Source organism: Candida jiufengensis (genome assembly GCF_024610255.1).
Source record: "Candida jiufengensis strain CBS 10846 chromosome Unknown scaffold1, whole genome shotgun sequence".
Classification (NCBI taxonomy): domain Eukaryota; kingdom Fungi; phylum Ascomycota; class Pichiomycetes; order Serinales; family Debaryomycetaceae; genus Lodderomyces; species Lodderomyces jiufengensis.
In genome coordinates this window covers 822,818-849,815 of record NW_026261562.1, presented here as the reverse complement: position 1 = coordinate 849,815, position 26,998 = coordinate 822,818, and the positions used below count along the sequence as shown (strand labels likewise).

The 26,998-nt window shown below is 29.5% G+C and overlaps 11 protein-coding genes across 11 annotated transcripts; 3 read left to right on the top strand and 8 right to left on the bottom strand. All coding sequences in view use genetic code 12, as the record gives it.

The window, feature by feature from the left end:
• Positions 1-147: 147 nt before the first annotated feature.
• On the top strand, positions 148-2,583 carry CTF18 (Ctf18p; the record flags this gene model as incomplete). The annotated part of the gene is made up of 1 exon (XM_051764811.1): positions 148-2,583. One exon carries the CDS (start codon positions 148-150, stop codon positions 2,581-2,583), a length of 2,436 nt encoding a protein of 811 aa, XP_051618186.1.
• A 45-nt stretch (positions 2,584-2,628) lies between these two features.
• On the bottom strand, positions 2,629-4,548 carry KGF54_004143 (uncharacterized protein; the record flags this gene model as incomplete). The annotated part of the gene is made up of 1 exon (XM_051764810.1): positions 2,629-4,548. One exon carries the CDS (start codon positions 4,546-4,548, stop codon positions 2,629-2,631), a length of 1,920 nt encoding a protein of 639 aa, XP_051618185.1.
• Positions 4,549-5,193: 645 nt separating this feature from the next.
• Positions 5,194-9,081, bottom strand: KGF54_004142 (oxysterol-binding protein related protein; the record flags this gene model as incomplete). Its single annotated transcript, XM_051764809.1, has 1 exon — positions 5,194-9,081. One exon carries the CDS (start codon positions 9,079-9,081, stop codon positions 5,194-5,196), a length of 3,888 nt encoding a protein of 1,295 aa, XP_051618184.1.
• Positions 9,082-10,339: 1,258 nt separating this feature from the next.
• KGF54_004141 (U2 snRNP complex subunit) lies at positions 10,340-10,783 on the top strand (the record flags this gene model as incomplete). The annotated part of the gene is made up of 1 exon (XM_051764808.1): positions 10,340-10,783. One exon carries the CDS (start codon positions 10,340-10,342, stop codon positions 10,781-10,783), a length of 444 nt encoding a protein of 147 aa, XP_051618183.1.
• A 25-nt stretch (positions 10,784-10,808) lies between these two features.
• On the bottom strand, positions 10,809-12,431 carry HEM14 (oxygen-dependent protoporphyrinogen oxidase; the record flags this gene model as incomplete). The annotated part of the gene is made up of 1 exon (XM_051764807.1): positions 10,809-12,431. The coding sequence occupies one exon, from the start codon at positions 12,429-12,431 to the stop codon at positions 10,809-10,811; it is 1,623 nt and encodes a 540-aa protein (XP_051618182.1).
• A 1,268-nt stretch (positions 12,432-13,699) lies between these two features.
• Positions 13,700-14,807, top strand: ADH2 (alcohol dehydrogenase; the record flags this gene model as incomplete). The annotated part of the gene is made up of 2 exons (XM_051764805.1): positions 13,700-13,890; positions 13,949-14,807. 2 exons carry the CDS (start codon positions 13,700-13,702, stop codon positions 14,805-14,807), a joined length of 1,050 nt encoding a protein of 349 aa, XP_051618181.1.
• Positions 14,808-14,911: 104 nt separating this feature from the next.
• Positions 14,912-16,957, bottom strand: TKL1 (transketolase; the record flags this gene model as incomplete). The annotated part of the gene is made up of 1 exon (XM_051764804.1): positions 14,912-16,957. The coding sequence occupies one exon, from the start codon at positions 16,955-16,957 to the stop codon at positions 14,912-14,914; it is 2,046 nt and encodes a 681-aa protein (XP_051618180.1).
• A 1,155-nt stretch (positions 16,958-18,112) lies between these two features.
• OPY2 (Opy2p) lies at positions 18,113-19,630 on the bottom strand (the record flags this gene model as incomplete). Its single annotated transcript, XM_051764803.1, has 1 exon — positions 18,113-19,630. The coding sequence occupies one exon, from the start codon at positions 19,628-19,630 to the stop codon at positions 18,113-18,115; it is 1,518 nt and encodes a 505-aa protein (XP_051618179.1).
• Positions 19,631-20,560: 930 nt separating this feature from the next.
• On the bottom strand, positions 20,561-22,546 carry NOT5 (CCR4-NOT core subunit; the record flags this gene model as incomplete). Its single annotated transcript, XM_051764802.1, has 1 exon — positions 20,561-22,546. The coding sequence occupies one exon, from the start codon at positions 22,544-22,546 to the stop codon at positions 20,561-20,563; it is 1,986 nt and encodes a 661-aa protein (XP_051618178.1).
• Positions 22,547-22,826: 280 nt separating this feature from the next.
• On the bottom strand, positions 22,827-23,391 carry LTP1 (tyrosine protein phosphatase; the record flags this gene model as incomplete). Its single annotated transcript, XM_051764801.1, has 2 exons — positions 22,827-23,268; positions 23,327-23,391. The coding sequence occupies 2 exons, from the start codon at positions 23,389-23,391 to the stop codon at positions 22,827-22,829; spliced, it is 507 nt and encodes a 168-aa protein (XP_051618177.1).
• Positions 23,392-23,592: 201 nt separating this feature from the next.
• On the bottom strand, positions 23,593-26,721 carry MED15 (Med15p; the record flags this gene model as incomplete). Its single annotated transcript, XM_051764800.1, has 1 exon — positions 23,593-26,721. The coding sequence occupies one exon, from the start codon at positions 26,719-26,721 to the stop codon at positions 23,593-23,595; it is 3,129 nt and encodes a 1,042-aa protein (XP_051618176.1).
• Between the last annotated feature and the right edge of the window lie 277 nt (positions 26,722-26,998).

Below are 26,998 nucleotides of genomic sequence, written 5' to 3'. Positions count from 1 at the left end.
GGTCAATAAATAAACCCCAATAACGCGCGTACTTAGAGATTTGTTATACGCGTGTTGCGTAAAATTTCAGACGTGTTTTATTTACATTTTCAATTTGATAAGGCAACACTAACCAATATATCACTATAAACAAATGAACAAGATAATATGAATGAGGTTGAAGTTAATGAACCAAGTGATATCAACCTAACTCAATCATATCTTTTTGCATCAACAAATTCAAATGAACAAAATGATCAATCAAGTAGTGACACTGCTGAATTAGAAGATGAAATCCTGGATAGACAAGTTTCTGAGGGTTTATTACAGTACAATGAAGAAGAAGATTTGCTGAAACTGGATAAGATGGAAATTGATCTACAAGATAACATAACAGTGAAATTATTCAACGGAGAATGCGTCAAAATAAGAAAAAGAGGACCAACCAGCAGACCAGAGACATCATTAAAAGAAAGCTACTCATACCTTGATATGGATCTGTTATTCGCCAAAGCCGAGTTGAAGAATAGAATAAAAGACAACAACAAAAAATTGTCTAACGAAACTAAACAAAAATCAAAACAATCAACACAATTATTTACAGAAAAATATAAACCACAGAATTTACTACTGTTATGTCCAGCCGGTAATGAAAAACAGTATAGATTAATTATGAAATGGTTGAATAAATGGTCATCCGTTGTATTGGGAGAAAAAAAAAATCAAGAGTTAGAAGGCGTTGATTCATTAGGTAGACCTTTTAAGAAAATATTGTTAATTCATGGACCACCAGGTGTTGGTAAAACCGTTGCAACTCATATACTAGCCCGTCAATTGGGCTATAATGTTCAAGAATTAAATGCATTAAACAGTTTGGATACATTTCCACAAAGCAATAACAGCGGTAATTCAAATGCAACTTCAAATGCCGCTAGTGCATTAAGGTTGAAGATTCAAAATACATTAACGTCCAATTCCGTTTCCAAAAATGAAAAACCATTCTGTTTGTTAATAGACGAAATTGACTCACTAGCAAATTTAAATGATGTTATGAAAGTTTTAAACGATGTAATAATATCAGATCAAAGAGCTACTAATAAATCATATTACCATAATAATAATCAAAAAGATGATTCAAAGAGAAATAAGAAAAAAAATCAGATACTAAATAGACCAATCATTTGTATAGCCAATGATATATATTCACGACCAGCAGGAAGATATGGCCCCAATCCACTAGAACGAATACGAGCAATTTCGGAAATAATTGCATTTAAAAAACCAGCTACTGCTCAGAAAATGACCGGTGTTAAAATTAGTGGGAATGCAATGAAATCAATAAAAGATTACCTAATGAAGATTAACGAAAAAGAAGGTCTAGATTTAGATTATAAAGATATTGGTGAAATTTGTGAAGTTGGTGATGGTGATTTGAGAGCATGTTTGAATCAAATGCAATTTAATGGTAGAAAATCATCAAACAGTGGGGTGACTAAAAAATCCTCACATCTGGACAAAAACGTATCTTGGTTCACGATGGTCAATGACATGCTAAGAAGAGATCCTCAATTGAAGAAAGAAGAACATTTTGCAAGACTTTTAGACAGATATACAAATGGTAATGGTAAAGTGATTAGCACAAATTCAGATTTATTTGATAAATTTACGAATGGTATATTCAATAAGTATCTTGATGTAATACATACTCAAGATGATTCACTAAATAAGCCATGTGAACTAAGTGACTGGATGAGCTACACTGATCAATTTTCCAAAAATTTTAATGACACATGTCAATATAATTCAATCTTTGCATTAAAATCATATTTACTATTGAGTGAAATAAGACAACAGAAAGAAGGGAATCAATTGATACCCAATGCTAGCTCACAAGCTTTTGAGATGATTGAAGCATTAAGAGAAAACCGTCATGTAACTAAATGTGTTGTTCAGAACTTACCTATACAAACTCAATTAGCAATCGGCGGTGTCAATGTTGACGATGTTGCAACTTATTTTCTTCCATGTATTACTAAAATTATAAATCCAACTTTCACATCAAAACAGAAATCTAATTTGAACCAAACAGAATTGCATTGGTTGGAAAAAATCACAACTATAATTCAAAACTTTAATATAACACTTGAATTTCAAAAAGCATTGGAATCAGGTCTACAACAATTATTATATTCACCAGATTGGGATCAGTTATCAGTCTATGAGAACTTTTTAGCTAATAAAAGCTGTACGTTAGATCAAAAGCAAGTGCAATTAAAACGTCAAAACATTTTCCCATTAGTTACCTCAGAAATAAATTTTAGAACTAATCAAGCCCAAGCTTTAAAGCGTCCACTAGCAACAGTTTCTACAAAACCAACAGAATCAGAAGAAAGAATACTAAAAAAGAAAAAACTAATGGAGAAAGATCTGCATTTTTTCAAAACTCAATATGATTCAGTAAAATCAAATTTAAAAGGAAGTTCTGAAAAAGGAAATGATGCTAGTATAAAAGAGACTATTCCAAGAATTTGGGTTAATTTCAAAGAAGGTTATTCAAATGCTGTAAGAAAAGAAGTTACTTGGAATGATATTTGGAATACATAGTAATAATCTCAAATAAAAATGCATAAACTTAACTTTAATCGCTACTCATAGTACTGTATCTATATACTCTTTAAAAAATTTAACTGTATCAGTAGCCGTATGAGAATTTAAAAAGCTATCAAAACTGTTTTTCCTATTAATTCTATTTTTAAAAAAATGATTTTTGTCCATATCTAAAGTAGAATTTAATTCAAGTGGATGATTCAGTAATTCTTCTGGTGAATAATCACAAAATGCTTTCATTGATCTAGGAGTTTCTTGAAATTCATTTTTATGAATTAATTCAGGTTTTAAAATTGGTCCAAAATTAAAATGTATATCATCTTTTGTAACTCCTGAATCAGTTATACCTTTTAACAAGATTGATGATTTTTTAATAAATTTACTCATTTGTTTTTGAAATGGTGATCTTACTCCTGTTTCTTTCAAATTGATTGAGGTCCGAATATTTAAATTTTGATGAGGTGAAGTATTGTGAAAAGTTTCTTGATTTTTACTAATTGGAGTATCATGAGCTTTTAGTGATGTTATGGAACTGAATTGATCTTTATCATTATAAGTCGAAACTGAGTTATCAAAATTTTTGGATGATTGAGTAGATCTTGGTGATGATGTTATAGAAGTTGGTAAACTAATTGCGAAATTTGAATCAACATCATTATTTATGAAATGTCTGAATAATCCCAGAAATTTGGCTGAATGATGTTTTTCTCTTTTATTTTTACCAACATTTTGATCCATATTCAAGGATCCAATTTTTGATAAATCAATATCTGTACCACCATCTTCAGCAAGTAATTTATTCTTTGCAATAACAAATGACACAATATCATCATCATACGAGTGACGATGTGCAATTGATTGCTGGTTGGAATTGTTGGAATTATTACGATTAACACCAGATTTGTGGAATTGAATTAACTTATGTTGCGGACTGATTTGTGGTTGATTGGGAGACTCAGTAAATCTTCGTTTCTTACTGCTCAGTGTAACCGACTTAACACCAACAATATCAAAATGAGTTTCTTCATTATCATATTCACTAGTAGTAAAATTATAATGAGATTCTTCATAATCAGTTTCTGAATTTGAGAAGTCACCACTTGCATGGTTACAAACTCTTAATTTTTTAGTTGAACATTTTTGCAAAATCTTATCTCTTATTGAAACTTCTTGAATTGATAATGAATCGTTATTATTTTCCAAAATTTGTTCTGGTTTCCAAATTTTTTCATTGTGATATTTTCCTTCGCTTGCTGAGATTATAGTCTTCATTGACATTCTTGGAGTACCAAAACAGGAACTAGGAATTAGATGGATAGCATTATGATTTGGAATTTGATTTTGATTGAGTCCTATAATTTGATGATTTTTGATAAAACTAGATTTAGGAGTTTCTTTTTCATGAACAGATTCTTGAAATATTTCACTATGACAACGTTTATTGTAGTTCAAAAAATGACCTAGAATTTCTCTTTCTTTTTCAATTTCCCTTATATCACTACATGATTTAATTTTTCTGAATAATGATTGTTTTGGTTGTTGAAGAGTATTGTTATTCACATCTTCATTAAATGGTTCACCATCTTCTTCCTTAAAGAACTTGTCCAATTCTGCTGCGAATATACTTTCTCGTTCTCTTGTACCTATCGAAAAATGAGCCTTTCTCAAATCATCTTTAGCTCCGCTTGAGTGAGTTTCATCGTCAACATATCCAGTTTTAACTTTCAATTTTGGTCTCAAATAATCGGCAACCTTTTGATCTGTATTAAATTGTTCAATCTCTTCAATATTAGTCTTATTTATCATTTCTTTTGTATTAAAACGAGGATTAATTATAGCACCTATATTGTTATAATGAATTAATGATGAAGGTAAATGAAACTGAAAATTATCCATCCCAGATGAACTTGTTAAATGATTATTTTCGAAGAAAGATGAAATCTTCTTATAATTAATTATCATTATTGTAGGTCCTAATTCTGATTTAATTGTGAGATTAAGTAAGTATATGTTTGAAGTAGTTAAACCCTAGAACTAAAACGTTCTCAAATGTAAGTTTATGCTGGTCACGCCATTACAACATTGAATGGATAATCAGCTGCTTTATATATCTTAGCTAGACTTAACATGTTGCCAGTTGTAGTCTATTGTAATTTGTTTCATGATTAAATTCTAGTTGAATTATTATTTAAATATTGTTTCAAGAATCGAGAAATAATAATTTATTATACTTGTTTCATTTTTAGAAGTTATGCATGTTATATTTTTTCATTTTTCAATAACATAAATTTACATACTTCAAAATCATAGTTGGCTTTTGTAAATTGCTATACTTGGAAATATGCTAGCAAAGTATATTATAAGAACTCGGTTCCTTTAATGATCTAGTAAAAATTAGTTTAAATCGTTTCAAATTTTCTACACAGAGCTATTTCTTGGTTTGTATGTCTAACGTTTTTCAAGGCACGATTTTGTATCAATAAATCGAAAGTCACAGATAGAAGTTCAAAACCGTATACACTCAAGTTGAAAAAACTGTCAAATTACATTTTTAATAGTACAAATTGTTTAATTGATGTAACTTTGTTAAGTATGTAGTTTAAAAATCTAAAAAATATCTCCACATCCAGCTAATTGGTGTTGTTTTCTACTTGGCCAATATTTTCCATTATATTCCCAATACATATCACCAGTAACTGGATGTTTCTTCTTGATGAACCAATTAGGTTGATAAGTTTGTCCGCTTTCTTCTCTTTGTTTTCTTGCTTGTCTTTGTTTAACTTCAACTCTATGTTTTTCATCAGCTGCTTTATCGTATCTACCTTCTTCCATATCTCTTTGATCTGGTCTTAATCTCGTATCTGTTGGTGCTAACCATTTTTGTAAATTTTGATCAACTCCATTCAATGTTACTGCAAATTGTGTTAAATTGAAAGGAACTTTTGGTCTTGGTGCTGCTTGCCATACTAAGAATTTATTACCTGAAAATGGATCTGTTGAAGTTGTTGATGATGATTTACTTGGATCAGTTAATATGGACATTTTTCTACCACCATCATGATGTTGTTGTTCTTGAGTAATCTTTTTAGCATATATTTTTGAATTCCAATAACCACCCATTGCCCATTGTGGTGTTCCTTTAGCATCTAATGCTTGACCAGATAGTTGATAAGCAGAAGATGCTCTCCAACCTCTTTGTTTCATATCAACTGTTATTGTATCTCCTGTAGTATGATTCTCAACAATCATTTTACCATAATTATCAACTGTTGGGTTACCAATCATAATACCAACAACTGCAGTATTAACTTTTTTCCAACTATATAATTCTTCACTTACTATTTTACCATTTTTATCTTTAACTCCATTATTTGGTCTAACAACTGCAAACATTTTACCTAAATGTTTAAAATCAAAAGATCTACCTGAGAATTTTGAATCAACTGCATTTTCACCATAATATTCCCATTTAGGGGATGTGGCATGACAAGCACTAATCGGTGGATGATGACTAACTTGTTCAACAAATAATCTATAATTTTGATCAGGTCTTGCATATTCAAAAGTTTCACCTAACAAAGGATTGAAAGGTTTTGCAATTCTATCAATAGTTGAAGAATATTCAGTTGCTGCAAAAGTTGCAACATAAATTAATCTCAAAGTTGAATCATCAAACCCAGCAGCCGTATTTAATAAATCATTATATTCAATATCTTCCGCTAATCTTTGTAATAATGATGTTGGTTCATTGAAAGAAACTGGTAAAGTCATACGAGTCATATCTTTACCAATCATAGATTTCAATATACCCCACAATCCAACTTTTGGTCTATTATCTTCATCCATACCTAATTTCTTTCTTGGTGGATTTTCATAACCTAAGAAAGAACCTTCAGCTTGTAATTCATGGTTGACTTCTTTTTGAACTGGGTTTAAGCCTTCGTCACCAGGTATATTTTCAGATGGGGGTGGTCCACTTGGTTTTGCTTGTGGTGGTGGAGCTTGTTCTTGTTCAACTTTTGTAGCTTCAGATGGAGCTATCAGTTGATTATCCACTCTTTGTTCTGGTGGAATAGATTCGTCTGGGATAGCAGCTCCAGCAGCTCCAGCAGCTCCAGCAGCCCCAGCAGCCCCAATAGCAGCACCGACACCAATAGCACCGGCTGGAGTTTCTTTCTCTTGGACAATATCATGTGAAGGTGGAGGTGGGACTTGATTAATTTCATTTGGTGGAATTATTTCATTCAAATTAGATTCACCTGGTTCTTGTGGTGGTACTGGTTGTTGAGCCTTTGAAGGAATTTCATTATCTTTAGGAGGAGCAACCACATCTATTTCATCGTCAAATTCATCAGCATCGAAAAATTCATCTTCTGAATCTTCACCTAATATTTCACCAATAACATTATCATTTAATCCACCTGGCATATGAGCAACTTCTTCTTGAGCTTTAAGATCAGGTTGTACGACATGATTAACCTCTTTTCCTTCTATATTACCCAATTTGTCATCTATAGCATGTACTTGCTCTTCTTGTGGTTCTTCACTTAAAATTTCTCCCTTAGCCACACCTGTGATATTTCCGTCAGCATTATTTGTTGAAGGAAGTGGAGAAGTAGTACCACCAGATTTGACTCCACCTGATAAATATTTTCTTAATTGTTTTCTCTGACCTTGTAATACAGCTAATTTATCTTCTCTTGATTTTATTTCATTTTCTAATTGTCTAATTGATCTTTCCCATAATTGGTTTACTTCTAATTGTCTATCTAAATCTTTTCTAAGTTTATTATCTCTAGTATCAACTACTGTATTATATTTTGTTATTAATTCATTAATAGCACGGATTGTATTATTACCAACAAGACATACCTCAGCTTGTTTTGAATTTGGTTGAAATACATCGGTGTTCATTACTTGATGAAATAATTCTAATAATGACAGCAATTCAATATGTAAGGATCTTCTTGTAGCAGCTATTGTATCATTAATTTGATTAATATCAACATGATTTGAATCAGTGTCACTCTCGTAATCCTCTTGCTCCATTTCATCTGCATCATAATCAAAATTTTCGTGATCATAATCAGTATCTTGATAACTGGCTTGTTCCTCAATACTATTTCTAGCATTTGACTTTTGTTGAGGTGCTAAATTTCCACCAAGTGAATGTGAAGTTGATGCTCTTGATAAATCACTTGTATTTTCAAATGAATCCCTTGATGTTTGACTAACATTACGTTTGTGATGTTTTTTTCTACCAGGAATTCTCAATCTATGTCTTTTCTTTTCGACTACTGAATCGGTATCTTCCATTATAGGTTCTTGTAATTCTTCTGGTGAGACGGTTCCACTAGCTACAGTATTATTTCCTGAAATTTGATTTTTGTTTCTAAGATTATCTTTTGATACAGTTATAGCATTTTGTAATTTCCAAACCCATCTATTAGTTTCAACTGGGAAATTTGCTTTTAGATGCCATCTAAGACCATTTTTACCATAGATTTCAAATTTCATTTTCTCTGATGAATCTAAATGTAAGGTAGCATAACCTAAGTTTAATGAACCACGACATGAATTATTAGTATCATCTTGATTTGTATAATAAGATAATATCCCATTTTGGTCTAATACAAAATATCTTAATTTATAACCTGATGCAAAGTTTGTCCATTTACGTAAATATCCTTTATAAACTTCAATATCACCACCTTTTGGAGCAGTTCCAGAAGTTGCTACTGGGTCCATAATAGTTTGATCTTTAGAAGCATCTTTTATTAGTTTTTTCAATGGTTCATCTTTTGGATTGACTAAATCGGCTGGTAATTTACCACGTTTATCTCTTTTAAAAGGATCACCACCATGTTTCAAAATCCAATCACACATTGGTAAATCATCTTTTTTAATAAATTCATGTAATACAGTATTACCAGTTTCTGGATCAGCTCCATTGATGTCTAATAACTCAGAAGCTCTTGGATTCAAGATCAAAATATTTTCCAAGTTTTCAAAATCTCTATTACTGAAAAATAATCTTAAATCACTTGCTGCTTTTTCAACAAATTTTGCTCTTTCATATTGCATTAATTGTGCTATATTCAAATTCTTACAAACTTCAACTGGTTGCTTTTTATCACCATTTACTATTGTGTCATTAATATTGGGTAATGATAATAAATATTTTACAACATCTTGTCTTGAAGCTATTGCTGCTAAATGTAATGGAGTATTGCCTTGGCCATCTTGAGCATTAATATCTAATCCATATTTTGAACTATTACTTATTAAATATTGTAAAGTATTTAAACTTGCAACTTGAACAGCATAATGTAAAATCGTTTCTCTTAATTGTTTTAAATCTTGATTTTGAATTGTTGATTTACATGATATTAATTCTTGTATAATTGAATCAATTTTTGTTGTATCACCACCTCTTAAAGCGTCTAATAATTTCAACCTTAATAAAGAGGCATTCAATTGGGCAGATTCTGACATCCTCCCTCTTTATTTTTCAGTTGATTGATATATAAAATGTTGAATGAAATTGTAGATTTTTATATATAGATTCTCTAAATAAATTAAAATGGTTACAAACTTAAAAGTAATATGTTGCCAGATTTATGTTGCCTTTTCTAATTATCTAATATTTTTTATATTAAGAAAGAAATTGATTTTAATTTTCAATTTTTTGAATATGAAAGATTTAATTAAAGTATTATAAGATGTATGAATATTGAGAAATAGAATTTAAATATCTTAGCAATATTAAATTTAGACTTCAAAGGATAAATGAATATGTTATAACATATATAATTATAATAATAATTATTATGTTTATAATATTTATTAAATCTCTTTGTTTTTAATATAAGAATCATTCTATAAAATAAAGTTCAATAATCTATTTATCTGAACACATGGAAAGAATCTTACGTCATGTCAATAAATTGAGAGAAGAAAATCTCTCAGGAATTCGAATTAGGAGAAACGTCAGCCTTTCATAAAGTATGTTAAGAAAGCCAACCTTAAAATATAAATTTGTAGATTTGCTAGTAAAATTTAGCATGTTGATTGTGGAGAGACCAACAAAATTCTTAATTGAATTTCCATCAGAGTTGGTTTATATGAAAGTATCACAAGCTTACCAAATTCTTGAATCTGGAGCTACAGACTACTGTAAGACTTGCTCAGAACTCTATCAATTAGGTACATAGTTTTAGTATTATTCCACTAATTAATTAATTAGTTGCTATTGTATTAATATTATAAATTAGATTTCAATTAACCCATTCAACAGATAATATATATCAAAATTTAAATTCAAATTTTTAGTATCGAGAATAAACATTATCAATCTGGAGAATTACACAATTATAATTTACGATTAAGTTAAAAGAAAAAGAGATATACAATCACTTATGTTTAAACTTAATATCACAGTTTAATTGTATCACTGGCATCCATAATAAAAGATTCGTAATATAAAGATAAAATGTTTTAGCCAGATGAACTTCATTTATAGGGCCACAGATCAGAATACATATTGTATATGATAATTTGTCGGTATTAAATTTTGTATGTAATATTCATCTCTAAACAGAATAAATTTATTTTAATGTCCCAAAATATATCAAATGTCATATTACTAGAAACTGCGAAACTTATTTTATCAATACAGTGATAATTAAACCTCTAATCAATAAAGAAGAACTAAAACATTCAAGCTACAACATTCATTAATATTTATAGATAAATGCCCTCAACGAAAAGACTTCATCCGCAAACTACAAAAGAATCAATATCTTCCAAAAAACCAAGACTAGATCCATCAATAATAAAACCAAATCACACATTATACATCAAGAATTTAAACAACAAAATAAATAAAACACAATTAAAACATAACTTATACCTTTTGTTTTCAACATTTGATGACATAATATCCATAAAGATTCCTAAAAAATATGAAGCATTTATTGTATTTTCTAATATAAAATCTTCAACGTTAGCTTTACGAAGTTTACAAAATGAAATAATATTTAATAAAGAAATGATTATAAATTATGCATTTCATGAATCTAAAATTATTGAAAAAATTACAAAAGAAGAAAATGACATTAATGAAGAAAAAGAAGTGAATGAAGATGATGTACTACCGACTTATGACAGTGATAATGAAAATGAAGATGATGAATAAATAATAAACATTTTTAAAAAACTATTTACAGTAATTTTATGGCATCTTTCAATGCATTGCTTACACAATCAGGAACTCCAATTCCATCACCAAATACAGTACCACCAAATGATATTTTAAAATTTTGTTCTCTAGTAGTTTCCAATGCATGAGATTTAATTTCTTGATAACCTAAATTATATTGAGGTATACAATTCTCAATTAAATTATAACTTATTATTATATCATTATCATTTATTGAATCTATTGTGAAAGAAGTTTCATTGTTTGGGTCATAATTTACTACCTTAATATTATATTTCGATAAGTCAATTTTTAATTTATCTTGTAAGATATCTTTTACAATTTGTAAATTTACTTTATTTGAAGGTATATTCCAGTTATTATAATAATGTCCACCCATCATCATTGTGATTTTGTTATAGTTTTGGTTATGTTGAAGATTTTGGATGGTAGAATCAAATAATTTAGTCACATTCTTTTCTATATCAGAATCATAAATTACACCTAATAAAGCTTGTGGATTATCTTTGATATGTTGATGTCTTGGTCTTAAAAATCCAAAACCTGGTTTATTTTTAGGTATTAGTATTGGCTTTTTGGAATATATATTTGTCAAGAATATGCTGATGTATTCAACTGATTTCAAATCTGGTATTAATGGATTTTGTTGAGGTAATGAATTTGCTAAATTATATGAATCAATGGTGCTTCTTATATGATCAAAATTTTGACCATTTACTAAACCCGATTTTGGATCACAAGCTGTAACTGGTGAATTGTAATGAAGGTTTATGTTCTTGTTTTTTGATAAATAATTGGCTAATGCAGTTGGTAATGTTTGTAAACCATCATGTAGTTTAATCATGGGATAAGCTTTTAATTTATTTTGAACTGCTAATAAGTCAGCATTTGGTGAGATTTGCTTTTCATATACTTTTAGCTCCTCTGTTAATTCTGGTGTAGCTGTTTTGTCTTTTCTTTTTCTTAAACTTTTCAACATATGTTTAATAATTGACCCAGATTCATTTTCTAAATCTTTCATAAATGGCATCACACTTTTAATACTTAATTTTCCAATATCTCCAGCATAAACCCCATGTATTATTGCACTTGCAACATTGTCAGTGAGACTTGTACTACCCAACCTTCTTTTAAAAAATTGCTCAACAGTTTCATCTGAACTAACTGGTTTCACAAAAGGTTCTTTCAAAATTCCCTTAATCAATTTTGAATCAACAGCTTTAACATTCTTCATAAAATCAACAAACGTTTTAGAAGAGTTAGGAACTTGTATAATTTCTCCACTTGAGTCAGTTATATATTTCTTATTAGCAACACTCAGTTTATGAATAACCTCAATTTGATTTTCTAACCCCAATTTTCTTAAAATATCAATCATCAATAATGACCCATCTCTTATCCCTCTTAACGTTCTTGGTCCCTTCTCCAATATTATAGATTCTTTTGTATTTTTGACCATTAAAGAAGGCAGTGACATCCATCCTCCTACTTTATTTGACTTCTCAAATATGTCAAATTTTAAATCTGGTCGTAATTTACTTAAAAAATAAGTGAATGTTAAACCTGATATACCTGCTCCTAGTACTGCTATTTTACCATTTTGCGGTAGTTTTCTTAATGACATTGATTAACTATTGTATTTAAAATTTTCGTTGAACTTTAGCATTTGATTCTTGAGCAATGTATGTCTGATCTCAAGGTTTGAAATATTATAATTTTTAGTTTTGTGATTATTTTATTTGCATCATAAGTTCTCTAAAGTATAGCAAAAATTACCAATTTGCAGTAACCTTCTCCTTAAGTGACTTAAGGTGTATGAGTAAGAGAGAAAACTCTATTTCTGCCTGTTCAAACTCATAATTTTTTGTGAGCAAGTTGTATGTCAATTTGGTAGAATTATGTTCTTGTTTATTTTACCAAAATTTGCACCAAATCTTAGGTTAAGCGTTTAAATAAAGTACATTTGTGAAACAAACTAGTTTCTGAATATTAAGTTCTTCCAAACAAGCTTAGAGGCTTACACATGATCAGTAGGAAAGGAGCAGATAAACTTTACTGGTGTTAATATGTGATAAGAGAATTTGACTTGCTTGTATCCAATCCGAATAACATAAATTATTGTGTTTCAAGTTTTCAAATTAGGTGGTTGTATGATATATAAGACCAAGAATAGCCTAAGTTTGCCCAAGGTTCTTTACAAAAAGTAGCTTGCAATGTAAATTTAGCTAAACCAATTTTTTTCAACATGTCATTTGGTAAAGAACTTTCTCCGAGTCAAAATTCTCATTGAACTTGACGTATCAAATTCTTGCATCTTCGTGCATAGTTTAAGTTGAAACTTCTGATAATCAAATTCGATTAATTTTAGACCAACGTATGGAAAATCTATGTACGTTCCTATTCAATTCAAATGTTTAAACTATAAAAGCTAATCTTATAAAAAGGGTATCAAGATTTGAAATCTGGAGATAAGTAAAATTAGAGTGTATGGAATTAAAATTCAAGTAAATCTCCACTTTTCAAAAAATTTAAGCATATTTGAATTTTTAATATCATCAATTTTTACAAGACAATGAACAACAATAGTCATAGATTCAAGACAAAAACTCATAAAATACTTAAACATTCACTACCGCCATACGTTTGAATTATTATTATTAGGTGCGGAAAATTTATCTTTTTCTAATCTTTATCTCTCCATTAAATAATAAATTATTATGAAACTAGTCTCCACAAAATTATGTTAAATATATAAATACAATAATGATCTTCAAATAATATAACATGTCAATTCTTTGTTGATCTTTCATAAAGTTACAAAGTATCTTAAATTAGATATTATAAATCATTAAATTTAGAACTAAATAAATTTAATCAATCTCAAAAAAGAAAATGCCATCAACAATTCCAAAAACACAAAGAGCAGTAATTTTTGAAGATTTTAATGGTCCCTTAACATTACAAGAAATCCCCATACCTGAAATTCAACCAAATGAAATATTAGTTAATATAAAATATTCTGGAATTTGTCACTCTGATTTATCAACTTATCATGAAGCTTGGGGAAGTTTAACAAATACAAAGTAAGTCCACGAAAAAAGAGATAACCTTTTACTTTAAGTTTTTACTAACCATTTGAAGAGTTTTAGGACATGAAGGAGCAGGTATAGTAGTTGCAGTAGGTTCAAATGTAACAGGTTGGTCAATTGGAGATTACGCAGGTGTTAAATTAATTAACTCTACTTGTTCACAATGTGAATATTGTCAACAAGCTCAAGAAATCTTATGTTCAAAATTAACATTAAATGGAATAAATAGAGATGGAACTTTTCAAGAATATTGTGCAACTGACGCATTAAACGCTGCTCATTTACCAAAACATGTAGATTTATCTCAAATTGGTCCAATTTTATGTGCTGGTGTTACTGCATATAAAGGTTTAAAAACATCAGGTGCAAGACCTAATGAATGGGTAGCTATTGTTGGAGCTGGTGGTGGATTAGGTTCATTAGCTATTCAATATGCAAAATCAATGGGGTTAAAAGTTGTTGGAATTGATGGTGGTGAAGATAAAGCTTCGTCTGCTAAAAAATTAGGTGCTGATGAATTTATTGATTTTACTAAAGTTAAAGATGTTGCAAAAGAAGTAATTGATATAACTGGTGGTGGAGCACATGCATGTATTAATGTTTCAACTTCTGAAAAAGCAATACAACAATCTGTTTCATATGTTAGATCAAATGGTACTGTTGTTTTAATTGGATTACCACCAAATGCTAAAATTAGTATTGATATTTTACCTACAGTTTTAAGACAAGTTACTATAAAGGGATCATATGTTGGAACTAGATGGGATACTTCTGAAGCTATTGACATTTTTGCTAGAGGTTTAATTAATTGTCCTATTACGGTGGTTGGATTGGGTGATGTTCCAAAAGTTTTTAAATTAATGGAAGAAAATAAAATTGTAGGTAGATATGTAGTTGATACAAGTAAGTAAATTGAGTAATAGATTAAAAAATTAAAAATTTTTTATAAATTAATAATATTTATTTTTAATCTGTATATACTTATTATATAAAATTGTACCTAAAATTGATTCATTTATAATTCTTCAAAAGCGTTATGTAATGGTGAAGTAACAGTTTTTCCTTTATAATATTTAATAACTTGTTCAGCCTTTTTAGCAACTCCATCAGCAGTGAAACCAAAGAATTTATATAAATCACCAGCTTTACCAGAAGCACCAAATCTATTTAAACCAAATTGTTCATGAGAGTATTTAGACCAACCGAAAGTTGACATAACTTCAACAGATAAAATTGGGACACCATCTGGTAAAATTTTTAATCTATAATCTATTGGTTGTTTATCAAATGTGAAGAAATCTGGTACTGATACAACTGAAGCTTTTACACCTTGTTTTTCTAATTCTTTTGATGCATCAATTGAAATTGAAACTTCTGAACCTGATGAAACTAAAATAATATCTGGTTTTTCAACTGGCCATATAGTATAAGCACCTTTCAATGCTTCATCAAGACTTGAATGTTCTAATTGTGGTAAGTTTTGTCTAGTTAAAGCAATAATAGTTGGATGATCTACACCTTCAATTGCAGAAACATAGGCAGCTGAAACTTCATTACCATCAGCTGGTCTCCAAACTGACATATTTGGTAAAGCTCTGAAATGAGCTAAAGTCTCAATAGGTTGATGAGTTGGACCATCTTCACCTAAACCAATTGAATCATGAGTTGCAATCCAAATAACACCTTGATGTGATAAAGCAGATAATCTAACTGCACCAGCTGCATAAGAAACGAAATTTAAGAAAGTACCACCATAATTTCTATAATTAGCACCGAATGCATCAATACCATTCATTATAGCACCCATACCATGTTCTCTAACACCGTATCTAATATATCTACCAGCATAATCACCTAAACCAGTTGATGGTGGTTGGAAATCAGTTGCACCTTGAGCTCTTGTTAAATTTGAACCAGTTAAATCGGCTGAACCACCAATTAATTCCGGAATAATTGGACATAAAGCATCTAAAACACCTTCTGATAATTTTCTTGTAGCTAAAGCTTTATCTTTTGAAGTGAATTTTGGTAAATGATCTTTCCAACCATCTGGTAATTTACCATCTAATCTTCTTTGAACTTCAGCTCCTTCTTTTGGATATTTTTCTTTATATGCTTTAAATAATTCATTCCATTTAGCTTGAATTTTTTTATTTTCTTCAACTTTTTCAGCAAAATAATTTGCAACTTCATCTGGAATAAAAAAGTTTGATTCTTCATCAAATCCCCATGATTTTTTTAATTGTTTTAAATCATCTGGTTTTAATGGAGCTCCATGAACACCACCAGTACCTGCAGCTTTTGAACCAAACCCAATAGTAGTAACTAATCTAATTAAGACTGGGGCACCAGTGATTTTTCTAGCTTCATCAATGGCATCTGAAACAGCATCAATATTAGTATCAGCATCATGAACTTCTAAAACTTTCCAACCATAAGCTTTATATCTTAATGGAACATTTTCAGTAAAAGCACAAGCAGTATCACCATCAATTGAAATTCTATTATCATCCCATAATGCAATTAAATTATCTAATTGTAAATGACCAGCTAATGAAGAAGTTTCACTTGAAATACCTTCCATTAAACAACCATCTCCCAAGAAACAAAAAATTTTAGCATCAGAAATTGGGAAATCAGGTTTATTATAAGTAGCAGCAAATTGTTTTTGAGCAATTGCAATACCAACAGCATTTGAAATACCTTGACCTAATGGACCACTTGTAACTTCAACACCAGGAGTATCTAATCTTTCCGGATGACCAGGAGTTTTAGAATTTAATTGTCTAAATTGTTTTAAATCATCAATTTTTAAATCATAACCATATAAAACTAATAAAGAATATAATAAAGCACAAGCATGACCATTTGATAAAATAAATCTATCTCTATTAATCCAATGAGGATCTTGAGGATTGAATTTCATTTTTCTCCAAACAGCATGAGCAGCTGGAGCTAAACCTAATGGAGCACCAGGATGACCTGATTGAGCAGCATTAACTTGATCAACAGATAAACCTCTAATGGTACTAACAGATAATTTATCAATTGCAGTAGCCATATTTTATTTTATAAATTAATAATATCAATAGTTTCTTTTAAGATGTTGTAAATATGAATATTTAATAATTAATCAATTGAATACAATAAGGAATTGATAATCTAATTTGATAAATTATATTAATTGAATATACAATAGTAGTAAAAAAAAGTTATAAATTGACTTGATAAAAAGAGTAAGAAAGGAAAGAAAAGAAAGGAAAATAGAAAGAGATTGAAAAACGTTGAAATTTTGAAATTTAATAATAAAAGATTATAAATTTGTTAAGTAATAAATTATTAATAATAATTTTAGTATTCCATGAATAATATTTTTATTTATTAAACATTGATACAATTTTTAATAATTGCTTTTAAGAATATTACAAATGTCTTAAATTTCAATAATATAAAAAGATGCTTAGATTTTATAATTCTTGAATGAGACTATAAAGTTTATTGTAGAATCATCATTAATTAAACCCCTTGATACAAGAAAATTATCTCTATCGGTTCAATTCACCAATACAATGATATAATTGAAAAACTTGTAATCTACAAACCAAGTTATAACTTTTAGCATTGATCCGTTTAAAGTTCATACAATTAGACAATTGACATTTACATCCAAGCAACTCCGGAGGGCCAATTGGTAGAGTTATTAAAGCAATTGCATCTTCAGTTTAGTTTGCTTATTATTATAAGACAAAATGATTTATTTTTTTTTCTTTAATGAATCGTACATTTTTTTTTTGCTTAATGGAAAAGTATAATTACGTTATTAAATTTTTAATAGAGTTTTTACTACTAATAATTTATATTAGTATTGCTAGATCAAACTTGACGTATTTGTTATATCAAGAGTCCCCCAATTACATTATTCTTTCGGACTACGTATAATCGAACTACAATAAAATACGTAATAATGAAAAAATTTAAGATTTTGTGTTTTATGATCAAAACCCCCCAACAAAATTATTTCAAAACCGTTACGGTAATATGATTAATACACGTGATCAATCAATTAAAAGTAAATCCGATAAGAAATTATATGGATATTCTTGAAACATAACATTCTTATTAAGGGATCCAGATAATCAATGCTGGAAAAAAAATTAAAAAAAATTATATTATTGAAATATCTAATACTTTCTTGTCTATAAATGATATTTCAAATCTAAGGATCACGGAATGGACTATCTACTGAATTTAAATCATTATCATTGTTATTAATTTTATGTGTTATTGGTAAAGGATTTTCATTAAATTCAATATCAAATGTAAAAGATTCTTGTTTCTTTAGTGATGCAGCTCTTGTTATATGACCAACATCACTATCAACATCACTATCTTCATCTTCTTCATCTATATCCTTTTTGAGGATTTCATCTTTTGATATATTATAATCTTCTGTATTTATCCTGGTTTCATCTTCTTCTGTTGTTTCATTTAGTTTGTAATCTTCTTCATCTTCATCATCATCCTCTTCTTCGTCGTCATCCTCATCTTCATCTTCGTCTTCTTCCTGAATTCTATCTACATTGACTAATCTTGGTTGTGCTTTTATAGCAGTCATTGTACCTGATCTATTACTTTGATCCAGTTGTAAGCTTTGAGGTGAATCATTCTTTTCAGTTCCATTATTATTACTTGATGATGTAGATAATTGATTTGCTATTATTACATCTCCAACAATACTTGCATTTTCAATAGTATTTAAATCTGAAAAAATTGAATCTGAATCATATGAATATATTGATCTTGTATTGTTTTTTGTTGGTCTTACTGTTACACCTGGGACATATGCAATAGGTAGTATATTTGATGCATTTGAGAAAGATGTAGCTACTGAATTCCTATTTGATTGATTTAAATATATTTGTTGTTGTTGTGGTGGTGGTTGTATTTGTTGTTGTTGTAAATTAGCTTGTTTGACTATCTTTTGTTGACGTGCTCTTCTTTGTTGAGCTATTAATTGTTGTTGTTGTTTAGTTTTTGATTTGTTGGCATTTGGTCTAGTAAATGATTCATATGATGATATTCTTCTTACAGTTTTTCTCGGATTATTTTGTAAAATTCTTCTTTGTTGTAATGGTCTATCAATATGTTGTCCAGCAATTATTGCTCCACCATTATTAGTCCCTGTATTTGCATTTATAACATCATTATTATTATTTGCTAAAGTAGCTGAAGATGGTGATTCATTTATATCTAATCCAAAACTTTTTGAAGCAGGACTAGAAGGATCTGATAAATCTCCTAATTCTTTCATTTCTATTTTACTTCCATTATTGTTATTATTTATATCACTCCCTTTATCAATATATTCATCAGTTTCATAATCATTATAATCATAATCTAAATAATCATCATCTAACATAACTTGATGTTTCTTTTTATAAATTAAAAAATAATATAATGTTGCTCCAATAACACCCAATACAGCTAATCCACCAATAACTCCACCAACTATTCCACCAGTATTTGTAGATTTACCATTATTTGTTTTAGGTATACAATTATTATAAGCACATTTGTCACAAGTTGTTAAAACTTGAACACATTGTTCATTTTTTCCAGTACAAACACAATCAGGTAAAGTGGGACAGTTTATAACACAACCATTTGAATCTCTTTGTGGATCATCTCTTATATATATCTCTTCCTCAAATGCATTTGGATATATAATTTTCATGATTTTTTTGAATTTGGTTGTAAAATTGGTCTAAGTATAATGAAAAAAAAAAGTATTTAATTAATGAGGCTGAGGTTGTGAAAAATTTAGAGCCTAGGTTTGATGTATGTTCTGGATTTCTATTTGTAGCAACGAATGGATGAATGAATGAATGATGACAAGTAATACAAGTTGAGTTGGGGTTCTATGTTCAGATCAAACTTGAACAAAAATAGTAGTTGTAAAGTAATATAACTTTATGTTAAAAGGAAGGATAAAATTCTAAAATTATTAAATGAAATAAAATAAAATAAAAAAAAATTAATTAAATTTAGTCTAATAAAATTTACGAAAGTAATTTACTTTAATTCTATTAATAAAACTTATAAACAAACAAGGATAGAAGTACTGAAATTTAACCATACCACTCAGCTCTTGAACAATTAATTAAAGATTATTCATTGACAACATGTCAAATATTTCAAACCTTTTGATCTTATCAAATGCTTTAATAATAATATTTTATTATCGTAAAATATAATAAATTTTTTTATTCTTTTTGATTTTGTGTATTCTGGTTTTTTATTCGAATAATATTGAAAGGTCTAGATTAATTTATTGGACCGTTCTTTAAAAGATACAATCAACTTCAATTAATGATGTGATTTGAACTTACTCTCAATGGTAAAACGTCCATATAGCAGTATGAACATGACGCTGATCAATCATACTCTTCGTTTAACTTTAGATCAGTTTAAAACGCGTCGAATGATTTTATTTACTTCATTAATTTTTGTTTTAACGTTTCAAAATTTTAACATGAAACATTACATTTTTCAATCTAGCAGAAAAAGGTAATAATCTAAAAATTCATAGCTCTCAAAAAGTTAAGTCTATAGATCATAACATCAGTAACATATTAATACAAAGACCTCAATTCATTTATATACTTTATATATAATTACGTATAAGCCAAGTTTTTTCATCAAAATATCTTTTATATTTATTTTGATTATTAGAATCACTTTCATTTAATTTTTCACCATTTTTTTCACTATTGCCATTACTCAATGGACTTGATTCCTTTGTATGATTCTTGTTTTTTGAATGATCTTTAGTAGATAACCACTGATTTTTTTCAATATTAAATTGCCAACCTCTTTTAATTAATTCTTTTGAAGAATTATATTTTGCAAAATTATCAACACCTTCACTATAGTAAAAACAAAAAAATAATAAATCATCATCGAATTTAGACATATAATGAGTTGAATTTAATTCATACATTGGTTCTTGAGGATAGTCTATTGAAGAAGGATGAACATTAGTTGGACTATATTGTCTTGGTTTTTCTGCATCAAAAGAGTCTGGACAATTTAATAATGAAGTTTCTAATAATTGACTTATTGATTGCATAGGTAATGGATCATTGATTCTACTATTTGTTATATTTAATAATCTTGTTAATGATTCATTCAATGGATCTATATTGTTGGTAGTTGATACAGAATTTATTGATGGAGATTGTGAACTATTTGAAATATTTGAAATCTTTTTGTTTAATTGTTGAGTCTCTTCATTCAATTTTGATTGTGTAACTAACGGTGATGTAGATTGAGATTTTGTAATCGATGATGATGAAGGTAAATGAGTATGATTGAAACCAGGGGGTAGAGATTTTGCAGGTGTTGTTGAAGTTGATGATATTGATGATGGATTTATTGCTGATGCGAGAGCTGTAGCTAATGGTACATTATTATTTAACAAGGGAGTATTATTTGTTGAACTTGGTATATTTGAAGATCCAATATGACCATTACTATTGTTTATAGCTTGAGCTGCTTTTATTACATTTGAATAAGAATTTGCACTAGTAATTGGTGGAGGTGGAGCTGGTACTACATTTTGAGGTTTTACTTGTTTCTTGACTGGAGTTGACGATGAACTAACGTTAGTTGGACCATTTGAAAGTTGTGAATGAGTATTGTTCAAACTTGTACTTATATTATTACCACCTTCATTTGATATTGAAACTGATCTACCAGGTACTGGTATTGCAGAAGAATTGGTTGAGTTAGTAGATGCAGATGCTGATTGAGTAGCTCTTGTAGCTTCAGATTGTTGTTGACCTAATTGTTGTAATTCTAATCTTTTTCTTTCTTCTTCTTCAAAAGATTCAGCAGCCATTTGAGCTAAACTTCCTTCAACTTCTTCTTCCTCCACCTCTTCTTCTTCTATTGGTTCTAATTGATCATAAAACTCATCATATTCAACATAATCTTCATCTTGATTCATATCAACATAATAATCTAAATCATCTTTTACATCATCAATTTTTGCAGGATCTAATAAATCATTTTCTAAATTTTCCAATACAGTTTCTAATTTTTCAATATGAGTATTATTTCTATCCAATTTATATTTTGTATCATCTATTGATTGTTGAGATGAAAAGCCCTTTTTCTTCAGTTGACTATTAAGAGTTTCTAATTCTTGATCCAATTCTTCATTTTGTGAATTTAATTGTTCAATAACACTACTTATATAATCACAAGCATCCGTTACTTTTTGAATATCACCAAATCTTGAATGCTTTTTGTTTTTCTCTAATTCTAATCCCTCATTTGAGAATTGTTTTATCTTAGAATTTTTCTCTAATTCTTTAAAAGTATCCATTGCATGTTCAATTTTGGTTCTATTTTCTTGTAATGCATTTTTATCTAGTTTGATACTACTATCACTCAACCAAATTTTTAATTGATCTCTCGATCTTTGTAATTTTTTTAGTTCTTTTTTCAAGTCATTCTCGAATTTATCTCTTTGAGATGCAACTTCAGCATGTTGTATTTTTTCTTTTGTTTCATCAAATGCTGCTAAACCTTCATTTATCTTTTTGTTTAGTTTATCAAATTCTTGCTGTAGTTTTCTTGCACTCATTCTTATGACGAGTTAATAGATTGTTGTCGTTTTGATTTCAAATTCGAAGTAATTATAATAATAAAATTTATATTATTTTTATATCTTGTTTCTTTGTTTGTCAAAATGGTTGTTAAAGATTTTGTTTGTATACTTAAAAAAATAAATTGTGAAAAAAAAAAATAATTAATTTCAATTTCATGACAAGAGACTAAGGGAGTTTACGACACGACAATCAATATCTATATCATACAAATCATACATTACTTTTACATCTATACATCTAAATTTAGTCTAAATATTAATCTAATGTACCAATTTCTTGTTTCAAAAACTCATCAGTAAAATGATTGATCTGTTTAAAGTTATACTCAAACCCATCATTGCCACCATAGTAAGGATCACTAACAATTTTATCAAACTCTTCATTAGTTCTCCATTTCCCAAAAACATCAACCACCAGCTTATTATTCTTAGGTCTCATATATTTTAAATCACTTAAATTACTCTCATCCATTCCAATAACATAATCAAATCTATCAAAATCCTTTGTGGAAATTTGTTGTGCTTGATGATTTACTGGAACTCCATGTTTTCTACAACATTTTGAAGATCTTGAATCGGGTGATTCTCCTATATGCCATCCTGATGTTCCAAATGATTCTATGTTACTGAAATATGGCGAGTAACCTAATTCTTTCACCCTATGTTTAAATATAGCTTCAGCCATAGGTGATCTGCAACTGTAAATTTCAAGTTAGTAATGGTAATAATTAATTTAATGATTTGTAATTTACGTACATATTACCCAAGCATACAAAAGCTACTGACAATTGCTTATCTTTTGGATCAAATAGTGGTGCCATTAACGATGATAAAGGTGTTTGTACAAAAAGAATATACTCAGCTTGATTAAACTAATTCTGAAATATTTCTTTTTTCATATAAGATCTCGCATTTATAACGATATCATAATAATTACATCATACTTAGACAACAAGATAGTATTATATTTTTATACAACTATTATTAATACTTTTATCGTTATTTATCAAAATAACCTATAACTAGAATAAATTATCTAAACAAAGTTCATCAATTTCTCTTACTTGTTTAAAACTTGAACTAATAGCTTGTAAAGTTGCAGCAGATTTAATATTACTTTCACCATTTTCATCAATATCTAATAATTTCTTTAAAGATTCAATGAAAAATTGACGAGGATCAGTTAATGATAATTCTCTTCTTTTAATCAGATCATTTGATACTGAAAATATCTCAATTTCTGGTGCTTTAAAAATTGTGCTATTGTTATTAGTAGATTGACTTGATGATGGTACGGAAACTGGATTTGCAGTGACGATTTTGGGTGTAGTCCCTGATGCTGAGGGAGTCGTTTTCATTGGAGGTGATTGACCTGAAGTTTGAATTTGTGGTGTTGCTATATTATGAGGAGTTTTAATTGATGATGCTAATGCATTTGGAGTTGCCGCGTTTGTAGAACTGGTACGTTTCTTTTTTGGAGCTGCTTTTTTTGGTTTTGCCTGCAGTACTGAATTTCTTTGTTGTTGCTGTTGCTGAGGTGGCGGTTGTTGAATTGGTGGTTGTTGAATTGGTGGTTGTTGAAGATTTGGAGTATGTTGTAATTGAGGAGGTATCTGTTGTTGCATTTGAGGTGGCATTGGATTAGTACCAGGAACCCAATTAGGACTTATATTCATTTGATTGGTTGGTATTGGTGGTTGCTGCATTGGTTGTTGTTGTTGAGGTATAGCATTTGGAGGTTGATTTATTGGAGTTTGATACATTTGTGGAGATGATTGAGGATTTTGATTCATAAATGCTTGATTGGCTCTGTTTGTTTGATTTTGCATCATTGGTTGTTGTTGAGCACCTGGAGGCATTTGCCTCATTTGCTGTTGTTGAGCTGTCATCTGTGGTTGTGATTGTGGTTGATTTGGTATATTTGAACCACCGGTATTTAATTGTTGACGTCTTAGGTTGATTTGTTCTTTGACATAATCAAAATACTTTGCATATTGATTTTTCAATTTTTCTAATAAGTCAGGAGCAGCTAAATATATTCCTCTATGTAAATTATCAAGTATATTTTTAGTCATGTATTTCATTTGTATTAATCGTTTTGTACCCTCAGCATTCTTGGTGAGTAGAAAAAAATAGCTGATGATTGAGTCGACATTACCATATTGTTCTTGAATTTTATTCATTGCTTCTCTAACATTTGATTTATCGTTGGGTGATAATAATGATGTAACATCTTTCAATAAAACATTGTTTCTCGAAACATCTTCAATTAGTTGTCTTAACCGAAGTTTTGCTTCATCTGTTAAAGGTGGAAGTAGTGCAGCAATACTAACATTTGCGGGGGCTGTATTTGGCCTTACTCCAATATTATTAGTTGGCATATTTTCATTCATAACAGCTGGTCCTCTTTGATTCAATAGTGGGGAAGATAAATTATTTGGTTGTAATGTGTTTGGTTTCATCATCGGAGTTGTTGCATTATTCAACATTGGCAGGGCGTGAGGCATGTTTGCCATCGGTGGTGGAACAACTCCCTTTTGTTGAACTGGCATTTGAATATTTTGTTGTTGTCTAATTGGTTGTTGAGTCTGCTGTTGTTGAGCTTGAGTTGGTGGTTGAGCGCTAATTCCCAATCCTGTTGGGTTCTGATTAGCTAATTGTTGTTGTTGCTGTTGTTGTTTCCAAAGCTGATTCTTTTGATGTAAAATATATTTACGAATGAATGTATCTTTCATTGTTCCGTCTAGTTGAGTATCAATTTGCTTTTGTTGTTGTAGCCTATTCAATACAGTTAGTGCATCATTGGAATATTTTGCGTAATCTTGTTGAGTGATTTGAAATTGTGGAGGTTTTTGTTGTGCTAATTGAGCTTGTGGTTGGTTTTGCTGTTGTTGTATCTGTGATTGTACTTGTTGCTGAGGCTGTTGAGGCTGTTGAGCTTGTTGTAGTTGTGGGGTAGGTTGAGGGACTTGTTGAGGCATTTGTTGAGGAATTGATTGAGATTGAGATGGAGGTCTTTGATTTTGTCTATTATCTTGTTGAGCATTATTCAAGCCTTGTCTTTGAACTGCTAGTCTTTGATTTTTCAAAAACATTTCACGTTGCTCGGGATTCATATTGTTTAGATTTATGCCATTAGCACCATTGTTCATCATATTTACTTTATTATCTGCTCCTGGTTTCCCACCATTCATTGATGCCCCTTCATTACGCATGCTCATTTTTTGTTGTTGTTGACGCATAACCAATTGCATATGAGTTGAATGAATATCTTTAATTAAGGGTAGTATGTCTTGTGAAATTATTTTTTTACGAATACAGTCAAAAATTTGATTCCAAGTTGTAACACCTTTTGGTAGATTGGGTATTTTACTTAATAATGGCATTGGAATTGGTGTACTTCTTATGAGTTGAAGTAATTGGGGTGGGACTTGTTGATTTCCAGAACCTGATCCATTCTCACCCAATGATGACATTGATTGTTGTGGTTGCTGCTGTTGTTGTCTTTGTGGTTGTGCACTTGCTCTCTGATTTTGGCGAGCTTGTAGTTGTTGCTGCTGCTGTTGTTGTTGTTGTTGTTGTTGTTGAGATTGGTTTAAAGGTGTTTGGGACTGTTGACCTTGTTGCATTGGTGGTTGGCCTTGTTGTTGATTAACCATTTGTCGGAGTTGTTGTTGTCTTGCTTGAATTTGAGCTTGTGATTGACTTCGAACTTGAGCTTGTTGTTGTAAAAATTGCATATTTTGGGCATTCATGGGACTCATATTTTGATTTCCAGCTGAATTTAATTGATTACGAACTACTTGTGGTTGTTGTTGCTGTTGTTGAGGCGGGTGTGATTGTTGATTTGAATTATTTGGCGCTGATCCTCCTCCTAATTGTTGTTTTTGTAATCTCAATTGATTCACTTTCAGTTTTATGGCTTTTAAGTAATCATCTCTTGATGGTGATTTTTCATAAACAATTTTTTCAAAATCTTGAGCCATTTTAGTTAATCTTTGAAAATCAAAATTTGGATTGGTTCCATGAAGATCTGATAAAGTATCCATTATAATTGAAACAACTCTTTGTCTTTCTTCTCCAGTATACATCCCTTGCCAAGTAGTTGCCGAACCTGGCGGTCCACCTTGAGGCATATTATTAACATTCATAAATGCAAAAAAGTCCGAATTATTTTATAGTATTTATTCTCAAGTGGATTATAAAATGATTTAATGTGAAAAAAAAAATATAAGAATTAAAAATAAATATAGACTTTGATATATCTACTTATTAAATTCAATTATACTAAAAACCCCAAGTACTTAATGATATAAAATCCCAATAAAGCTTTTATTCAATTCAAAAATGATGATAGTAATACAATATAGATAAAAGTTGAGAATCTTTGTAGTCAACAAATGTTTTATACTTTTGAAGGTTTTTTAT